General features: G+C 47.7%; 1 protein-coding gene across 1 annotated transcript in view; it reads left to right on the forward strand.

Annotated features, from left to right (window-relative positions):
- CNTN4 (contactin 4) overlaps nt 1-10,693 on the forward strand; it is a 266,241-nt gene that overhangs the window by 43,266 nt on the left and 212,282 nt on the right. Inside the window, exon 2 of the mRNA XM_023533299.1 lies at nt 8,931-9,026. Within this exon, the coding sequence (XP_023389067.1) occupies nt 8,931-9,026 (96 nt within the window). The remainder of the gene's footprint in view (nt 1-8,930; nt 9,027-10,693) is intronic.

The raw sequence follows: 10,693 nt of genomic DNA on the forward strand, positions 1-10,693 counted from the left end.
CTGTGTCGCGGTGCGGTACCCTCAGTGCCTACGCAGCAGCTGGCACACAGTGGGGACTCGGAGTCGGCATGCCGTAGGTACTGCTGAATCCCTACTGTTTGTCCTCGACCTTGGGGCGCATCTGAAAGCAAGAGGCTTGAGTGATGACGTTTCCCAGAACTGGCCGGTTCACCAGACTGGGTCTCCAGCTTCTCTGTGAAAACGAGAAGGGTGAGACACAGCCCCCACTGCAGAGTCTGAACAGGCGATGAATAAACACGTCGTTTGCATGCGTGTCGGATGATTTATTTTCAAAACTGTAATTAAATGAGATAAAAATATATGGTTGAAGTTGCCGAAGCAACTTAAATTCAACGTAAATAACAGCTGCTCTTCATCTGGGAATTTCATCTATAGACAGAACTTTTTTTTATATGCCCTTAAAAAATTGTAACGAGCATGCTGCTAATTTGATGTCCAGTGTCCCAGAATCAGGATTAAGGGGAAGGGGCACTCCACCTGCATCTCCCGGGTCTCACTGAAGAGCAGGAAGTGAGAAACTGTGCAGTGCCTTCGAGGCCACACCTGTGGCTCTCAAATACTCGGCAAGTTCTCTGCGGGTGTGGGGCTTAGGCCAGCACCCCGGCAAGCTGAGCAAAAGACGAGGACCGAGAAGGCCAGGGAGGAAGCGACTGCCGTGTTTCTTTCTGTCAAAACCATAAAGATCCTCAGTCTGTCAAGGTATAGAATTCTCCCAGCGGGTGAAGAAGAGACCGTCGTATTGGTGTGTCGCTGGCCGCCTGCACGTAGCAGGGCCGTGCAGTTTGCAGCATGTCGTGTCATGTTTTAATTCCCCGGGGCAGGGTTCCAGGCCGGGAGGCTGTTTCTTTTGCCAGACAGCGAATCGGTTTCAGGCACTGATGATGTTCCCGTCCACTTGTATCTCTAAGCGTTCACTCTGCGGCAGGGTAGCTGCTGCAGTGCCCTTGGAAAGAGACCTTTTCCAGAAGTCACCTTCCGGAGCACCCCAGGCACGGAGCACACCAAGGGCCTTCGCAGGCCAGATGCTGGGACAACGCACGCCACGTGGACAGATCCGAGGAAGTGCCCACCACTGCCCCAGGGTGTGAAACGGGAGGGGCAGCAGCGCTCGACAATGCTCATCAAGCGTCCGACATGTATCAGACACTGTCTGGGGCACCATGCCACAGCCCGGAAACTGGAAAGATTACAGCCCATATTCAACTCTGTTGTTTTGTTTGTTGTTGTTGTTGTTTTGTGTGGGGAGGGAGTAAGGACAATAAGCCAAATAGCATAAAAATAAACAAAGTAATTGCAGAGGCTGATAATGATTGCTGTGAAGGACAGAATAAAAAGGCGATTGACAGAGAGCGAGTAGGGCCGGTGGTGGCCTGCGTTAGACGGAGAATCAGGGAAGGCTACTTGGAGGAGGTGGCATTTGAGGTGAGTCATGAAGAATGAGTATGATGAGCAAAAGATGGGTAAAGAGCATTCCACACAAAGGAAACTGAGTGTGACGGTCCTGAGACAGGGTTGGCCTCGGGGTATTTGACTGACAAAAACGTGGTTTTCGCAGTGTAAGTGAGTGAGGAGGAGAGCAGCAGGCACGAGGCTGGGATGGGCAGGGACCGGGTCGCAGCGCAGAGGAGCGTCTGTGTCTTATTCTAAACTTTACGAGGCCGAACGCCTTTCAGAAACCTGTTTCGCTTTGTGTTATAAAGTAGCCAAAGCTGGAGAATGCGGCTGCCTAACCCCTAACACACCTGAGCCGGGCTGAGATGCAGAAAGAGACGCGTCCTCATAGAGGAAACGTGGGTTAAACGGCCTGAGTTTCAGGGCCTCCGCCTCCACCGAACGCCAGCGTTATTAGTGATCCCCGTCACACCAGTCGCAGTAACCGCGTGAGAGAGACAGGTGCACACTCTTACGGAACACACGGAAACGCGAGAGTTTTAAACCGAGGTCTCCTTTGGCTTCTTAAAGAGCGTGGAGACCCCAATGAAACGAGGAAAAACACTAACATGAGAAATAAAAGCCATTTGGGAAGCCATACAGCGACAGAGGAAACTCAGCAGAGCGGCTTTTTTTTTTTTTTCCTCATATAGTCAAGAAAATAGTAGCAGGATGAAAACTGTGAGTCTCCGATAGTCAGACACTCAACACGCATGGTTTTCTTCCCGCCGTTTAATTCCATGGAGAATAGAAGCAAAGTACGTGGACTTCGGGTCAGGAAGACCCGGATCCCAAGGCCTGTGATGTTGGGTGTCGATTTTTTTTCTTTCTCTGTGATGGAATCAGGAGCAATTCTTACCTCATAGCGTTGTCGTGAGGGTTAAGTTCATGAATACTCGGAAAGTGAGGAATGGTGTTCTTTGCGCAAGCTAGCTGAGGCTGGCCTTACCTTTCTGCCAAGGTGATTAGACTTCCAAGGCGGCCCACAGCAGCGTCCTCGCCAGGGAACAGAGCTCGTGCTGCTTTACGTTCCTGCCTGGGCTTCGTCGCTGGACAGAGGAAGCGACACTGTGGAGGAGAACCCCCCGCTTTGCTGAACGCAGGATTGCCGGCCGCAGGCGGATCTCTTTGGCAGTCCACGCGCACCTGTCCTCATCCTATTGTTTCCTTTTCCCTTTTCAGCGCTTCTTAAAAAAAGAAAAAAAGAAGAAAAAAAAAAATCGTGAGAAACATTTGTGAAGAAACATCAGATTTTGAAGGTCTTTTTTTTTAAGTCAGCAATCTCTTCTTGAGCTTTCTCAGCCCTACTTTACTTTCCCATTGTTTCATGGATTACATTTTTGCTTGTTTGTTTCTTTTTCGGTTATTCGAAAATCACATTCGAAGGCTTTATGCTGCTTATTTACTTGTTCAGAGGAGGAAATCTGATTAAATTAATATGCTTTTCACTGTAAATGACTAATAGCAAGTTAGCGTATTCGCAGCCGTTCGGGGTTTTAAAATGGTGTTTCTGTAATTCCAGAGTAATCTCAACACTGTAGTATTTATCTGGTGTGATTAAAGAGGGTGAGAACAAAATCCAGCCATTCGAAGGGAGGACACGGGGAGGTTGGGATCAGCACCTGGGACAGCTCCCAGGTTCTTCCTCTCCGCTTCGGCATAAGGGTTTTCTGAGGATTTTCAGTGACGCCCGTAGCAGAGGCATCGGGGGCTATGAAAGAACAAGGTCAAAAGTCATTTCTAGGACTGAGCCATGTGTGAGTTAAGTGTGCATTAACTTAGGGATATCACTAAGGCTCTTTGTTTTGCGAGGATCTCCAAGAAAGAATGTGTTTCAATGTCAGACCACCGCCAGGATCAGATTCTGGTCCCTTACTTTAGACTGCCAACGAATTGGGGTATTTAATGTCAGATCATTAGCATGCTCATAGGTTTTTGCTTTGTTTTGTTTGATTTAGTTGTGCGAGAGAATGGCCGACACCAATACTTGGAACAAAAGAGAAACTCAAAGAATATTTGCTGAAAAAAAGGATAAACAAATAGAAAAATTAGTGACATAAGGAATAACAAGATACTGACAAGAATATCTAACTTGATTTTATGTTTATATACATGCGTTTCTTTTCATTTTTCATTTATATTCTTTTTCTATCTGGTATACAGTGGAAAGTTCTAAAACTTGAAGCTCGATGAGTAAATTTCTATAATCAGTAAATAATGTAACATTTCATCTTTTATTCCTGTTTAAAAATAACGTATTTGTATACTTTTTAAAAAACAAACATCAGGTTTTACTATTTTATGAAAATGATATTTCCCGCCTTTACATTAAGAAGTAACGTAAGCGCTCTCAGACCATGTTATTATAGAAAGAAGTTCTTAAGGAGAATTATCTGAACCCAGTACACATATCTTAATTGCAAGTCATTTAAAAAATACAGCCATGCACGGCAAGGGACAAGGCGTCTGGCTCACTTCAGCTCCTGTCTAGACTTGAAAACACAATTAAATCTAGCAAAAGAAGATGGAGTTCAAGTCTCGTCGGCCTTTTTTGCCGCCATACTCTAGTATTACTGTATCTCATAGAAGTTGGGACTCACCGCTTCCCCCGTGAGTCCCTCTCTGTAGACTCTCCTTCGATGCTCAGAAATGACCATGACAGTGCTGACATGTAGAGACCATGGACCAGGCAGGGTGGTAAGCGCTGGGCGCTCACGATCTTAGTCTCAGAAGAGCCCTACGGGATGGGAATTATAGCTCCAATATTACAGTTGAAGAACCTGAAGGCCCAAGAGATGAGGTCACTCGCCCCCGTCAACGGCCAGAGAGCCAGGCCACCGAGTCTGCGTTCAGGTCCTCGGATGCCGGCGCTAAGGTGGAGACCTGCTACGGGTCGCCCTCCTGCCAGACACACACAGGGCACCCAGCCAACCACGCCAGCCTCACCGACACGTTCTTCCTTCTTCCTGTGTGGAAAGAGGGTCAGAAACGCGGCTCTGCAACTCATAGTGTCTACAGACTTATTTCCCGTGTGAGTCTCTGGAATCTGAGACCGTGGCCACACGCATCCACGCTCAGGGAGCAAGTGGAAAGTCAAAACGGCATGTTAGGTACACTGCGTGATACTCGGTTTTAAAGTTCTGCTCCCCAGGAAAACCCGTTTTCTTCTGGTAAGCGGGGTGATCGTCATGAAGATCGGTTTATGACAAACGTATCGCTTGCCCTTTTTTTTTTCCAATTATGGCCTAAATGAATTACTCTTTCATTTACTGTTGTTACTTCTCCAAAAATATCTTGAACCCTCACGATTTTGTTTCCTCTGGACTGCATCCAGGCGTGTATTGTAGGCTCCTTCTTCCTCGGCTCCGAACACTTAATAACTTTCCAGACAGGAAATATGCGATTTTCCCCCTCACGCAACGATTTTCTCTGCAGTCTGAATCCAAACGCGTTCCTCTGTGAAGGGGCTGTTTGGTTATTTATCACATACTGCAGCTCGACGACCTCTGTGCGCTTTCGCCCCCTTGGGAATTACGCTGCCACGCCATGTCCCCTATGCCCTCAATAAGCTACACATTCCAAGTACGAGAGTGTATTTTCCAATCTCGTTTGAAAATAAAACGCTGACATTCCATTCCATGGGAGAATAAAAGACAGTTATTTTCACAGAAAGATATGACGGGGAAGCACATGTGCCACAAAATTGTGTGTTCCTTAGCACGTGATCACTGGGGGGAAACATGCACGTAAAAGGCCGATGAATGTAATCAACACCAAAAAGTGTAGCCACTTCCTTTTTTTCAGTCTACAAATCACCTGCCAAGGAACCATATGCAAAGCTGGAGAAACAAGCTGTTTCGAGAAACCTCGGTACCCAGATATTAATTCCCATCATACATATACATCATTTATTCGACCATATCTTTAGTCTCCACTGCACAGAGCCGAAGGGAATGTGGCCCAGATGTAATTGTTCAGCTTCCTGTCTGACGGTGCAGCCGTCTGCCTCTAAATAGAGCTGTCGTTGACTGTTTTCTCCTCATCTGACCTCATCCTTTGCTCCTCGTGTTTAAAATCTCCACATTGAGTGCTCGACCACAAGGAAAAGCAAAGGGATAGAGGATTCAGAATCGAATGTGCCAGCTCGTCACATTGCGCCTCGAAATGAGGATTCTTTTCCATATTCACTGAAGAACATTAAATTCACTGAAACAAATATTTTTTCTGCCGTGAAGAGGTCGAGAAGTCCGAATGCTTTTTTTCCGCTGGCTTCACTAAACCAGTGGGGAGGCAGTCCTTGAGGGCTGTGGGAGCAGGGGCTTCGCGGAGAGACCGATGGCAGTTTGTATTCTTCTGGCCACTCTCTGGGTGTGAGGGGGAGGCGCTGAACCTCTTTGAGCCTCCAGTGTGTCACCTGCGAACTGGGATTCTAAGCCGTAACAGAATTGAATGAGATCTATGTGAAGAGTACCTGGCACATGGTGTGACCTCAATGCATCCTGCAGGTAGAAGCTGTGATTGCCGTGAGCGACAGAGCATTATCTATAACGTATTCCATCTCGTCATGCCTGTTGCCACCGACGTTTCTTAGTACCAAGGCTTTGGAGGTAAAATGACTCTAAATAAAACAACATACGAGAATATTGCTGGGGAAACCCTGGCCATGAGCGTACAAGCTTCAACAAAATACCCATTCACACTCATGGTCCTCGAATTTGTAAAATTATTATGCTGCTAGCAATTAGCCTCTGGGTGGATAGTTACGTCTGGAAGGACCGATTCTGGACACCAATTTCCTTAACCGTGTGCGTGCGTGCTTGTGGCATCCTTGGGTTAGCGTCTACAGCTCTCTCTAGAGCACACCGTCATATGGAACCCTTTTTTTAAGTGGAACGCCCCTGGATGCCAGCGTTCCTCAGTGGGCAGAACAAACACGTACTGAGCACCGAGCTAGCACGAAAAGCCTCGCGCTTTCCAAATATTATCTCATTCAATCTCTCAGCATTGTTCTTGTTTTAAAGCACATTTCTTCTCATTTATGAGAACAGGAAGCCTTGCCGAAGGTCAACGATGCAACTAATACACGGCAGAGATGATTTTCAAACAGATCTATCCAAAGGCAGCCTCTCCCTTCACTGTAGGGTCTACCATCTGGAATAGACTGCGATTAACTGCTAAGCAATATGTCTAAATATTTTCTCAAATACCAGATTACTGTAATTTATTCTGACTGCCTGCATCTTGTACAACGGCATGGATTCAAAAACTGAGAAGGAAGAAATAGGAATCCAGTTTTTTTTAAGCTCGGTAGGACGGTTGATATCCTTCCAGATATTTCTCATTCTTTCCCATTTCTTACTGTACTTTTTCTAGTAAGAACTGGGGTGGATTTTGCCTAGATAAGACTTGATCTGTTATCTATCAGCTCCTAATTTTTCATGCAGCTCTGGAGATTGGATGGGATGTCTGTACTAAAACAGATGACTTATTCTAAGAACCTGTATGCAGAAGTGACAATTTGGACTTATTCAGCATCACGTTTAGGGATAATGGTTTACATGATTAGTGCCATAATGAAGTGTTAAAAATCTCTGGTTTAATCTTCTTTGAAGGCTTCTCAAACCGTCTCCTTAAAGAGAAGAAAAAATTCTGTTCTAGCCTCACTGCGTGCTCACTGAATAAAAAGAAGTTATTCTGTCAGGAATGTGATTCAGATCACAGCCACGCTGTCCTGTGCTGACTGTGGGCGGGCCCTCCAGGTGCCTCTCTCTGCCCCTCCACGCTCGTGGTCTCTGGGTTCCTAGAGTTAGGCATCCCCTGCCAGTCCTGCCCACTGGACTCTTGAGTCTTGACGGGCAGAAGCTGTGTTCTCACATTGTATCCTGAGCTGGCGACCAGATGACATTTAAGGAGATTTTTATATATCGTTAATTGATGAAAACACTAACGTATGAGCTTACCATATGTGTGCATATAGATTTCTTTCTTATCCTGAACTGCCCCTAAATGCAAACGTTCCATTCCGTAGCTGCAGGCAGGCTGCGCGGGTTTGCCTCCCCAGCCCTGCACTCACCAGTGCGGCCCCTGACAGGTGTCTCAGAGCCTGTCTTTTTCCAGTCTGTAAAATGGGGACATTAATCATACTTCACTCATATAATCATGGTCAGGATCGCTCGAGGAGGTCATCGTGAAATACTAACCAAAGCGGCCGACATGGATGAAAGAGCCGGTAATGGTGACCGCAGTCCCCCGTGACAGCGAGGTGACTCACAACCGCACAGAACACGTGTGACTGGAATAATCCTCAAGTGCAATAGGAGAGTACTAAACCAAGGACCTTAGACGGCGGAAGCCGAAATGGCACTCACGACGCTCCTCGAGAGGATTTAAATTAGGATGGAAGAAAAGTCATTCTTTAACAACGATGTGTCACTTCATTAGACACGTTTCTCACATTAACTCATTTTTATCGGCAACTTCTCACTGACTGACTCCAGCTGTGGGTTTGGGTTTGTAATGTCTTATCTCTGTAAGCAGACTGGACCTCCTCGGGAGAGGGGAACTGTCAAACAGAACCTCGACAGTACCTCACGCGTATTTCAAAATACGCGAGAACTTAAAACAGCCATGTGTGAGTGCAAATGTCTAGACGTTGTGTATAGTGTGTGTGTGTGTGTGTGTGTGTGTGTGTAAAGAGAGAATCTCGCCCTAGGCGCATACAGAGTGACGAGCACAATCACATATAACACTGGTTTGTGAAGTGAACAGAATTGAGTGGCAGAAAACGTGACTTGACATCTCGATAGTATTTAATTACAGAGGGAGGCTGGGGAGGTCACTCATCACCATGACACTTCGGCATCTTCAGACAGACCTGCACTGTCCTGTAGGGTTTTCTACAGCGATGTAGGTGGTCTGCCGCTTTGCCAGGATGGAAACCGGTAGCTGCACGTGGCTGCCAAGCTCCTATCATGAAGCCAGTGTGACCGTGGAGCTGAACTGTAGACTATTCCATTTCGAGTGTTTTAAATCTAAATAGGCACATGTGGCAAGTGACCACCTTATAGTACATAGCACACTGTACCTGTATGGCATATGCTGTATCTATATGGCATATACTGTATCTATATGGCATATACTGTATCTACATGGCATATACTGTATCTATATGGCATATGCTGTATCTACATGGCATATACTGTATCTATATGGCATATGCTGTATCTATATGGCATATACTGTATCTACATGGCGTATACTGTACCTACATGCTATATGTTGTATCTATATGGCATATGCTATATCTATATGGACAGGGTGATATAGAATCAAGGACGACAGGGCAGCATCCTGTGAGGAGGCCAAACTGAGTGCTCCTGGACGGGTACCCCAGATTCTCTTTCGTCCCAGTGGTACGCCCCTGTAATACTTTGGGACTTTGCATTTGAAACCCTTTCTCTTTTTATTTCTCCTGACAGATCTTGAAAACTTCAAAACCAGAGCGAGAAGCACGGTGTCCGCCCGCCAGGGCCAGGGGATGGTGCTGCTGTGTGGCCCACCAGCCCACTCCGGAGGTAACTGAGAGTGTGGGAGAGCGCACGCTTCTCTGGCTGCCGTCATCCTTGCTAATCGTCCCTCCTCTCGGCTCCAGCCGAGGGGACAGTGTCATTTGTAGAGATTCCCTGAGTCCCTCCGTGTCGAGGGAGAACCGGGGCCACTCCCCGCCATAATTAGGGTAGGAATATATCGGTCTGCGAAAGCGCCATGCACGGCCGTCTGCCCGGCGTAGGGGAGACACCTGAGTCCGTCGGAATGAGAATCCTGTCATTTCCAAAGGGACGTGGGTTAGAGGGCCCGGTCCTTTCCCCAGCTGGATTGGGTGAAAAGATGGCCTTGCTTCATTTCATCTCGCCGTTGGCGTGGGGAGGGGACAGAGCCAGAGCCAAAGCCCCGTGACCACGGAACGCAGGGTCCCCTCTGTGAAGACCCCTGATGGCTGGGTCGCTTGGGAAGGCACCCGACTGCAGATAACTGGCAAGCGCCTGCTCACGGCTTCAGGAAGCCGGGGATGGCTCTGTCCTCACACACGGTTCCATGGGGCTGCGATCTAAGGCAGGTGGCCCCCAGAACCCAGCCCTTTCCCTGACAAGCCTGGGGCGTGGCCGAGGCACCCGGTGTGCGGCCGAGGCACCCGGTGTGCTATCCGACAGGAGGCGAGGGGAAGAGGCGGGGACAGGAGCTAAAGGTCTCTCCGTCCCTGTGTCACGGACAGTTTGCTTTGCCTGAGGCATCGATCACCCCCAATGGCGAAAGAGACTGCAGAATGCAGACTTCATGCAGGGGCATGATGCCCCTGGGGAAAGGCCATCATTTCGTCCCTAAGGGACAGTGTGGCGCCATGCCGCGTAGGCCGCTTGCGGTGTTTGCAGAGGGACTGCTGACTGGGTGGCGAACCTAATGCACTGTGTGGAGTTGCACCAGGTTGCAGAGGTTGTTGGGATCCGTGACGTTTGTGGTGACATCGCTGATAAACTCCGCTCTCGGAAATTCTGGTTAAAGTTTAATTTGATGTCTGCTTTCTTCGTTATGGCCTTAATTTTCTATTCTGCTTAACACGTGATTGAAAGAGAAAAGACTCTGAGCTGAGCATCTGAAAACGCCCTTTTATTTTACTTTTGTCCTATATTCAAAAGCTGTCCCTTTTCCTTTCTCATCCAATGGCCCCGCTCACATTTCCAGCAGAAAATAACAATTGGCAAAACAAGTAGAAAGCAGGTGGGAGGGGCAGGTGGCCGCCGTCATCTGGATCAGGGCTGTGGGGTGCTCAGGGGGTCTGGCTTTCAAAGACCTTGGGAATCCAGACCAGACATCAGGGCTTTGCGTTCTGAGAAATGGGTCTGTTTCTTAGGATTTGGTTTTCTCTTTCGAGTTAGTACCAGCTGAATTTGGAGCGCAGGGCGTGCGTGCTGCTGTGGGTTCTGTTTCAAATCATTATGGACAAACAGCTTTGAGCTCTCTAAGCCACGCTCCGCTCACCTGTTAAGGCAGCAGATCAAAGGAAAGCGCTCAGATCCCTTCGCGTTCTCTCGTTACGTAATAACAACTCAATAGAAACCGAGTGTCGTTCTTGACCGTGATTGCATTATTGAAGGCCCGCTGCTTCCGTGTGGAAACCAATGGACTGGGAGTCGATTGAGCTCTGATCAGCATGAGGATTGAACATCTTCCTAATCCCTGCAGA

Source organism: Pteropus vampyrus, unplaced genomic scaffold, assembly GCF_000151845.1.
Source record: "Pteropus vampyrus isolate Shadow unplaced genomic scaffold, Pvam_2.0 Scaffold100, whole genome shotgun sequence".
Classification (NCBI taxonomy): Eukaryota; Metazoa; Chordata; class Mammalia; order Chiroptera; family Pteropodidae; genus Pteropus; species Pteropus vampyrus.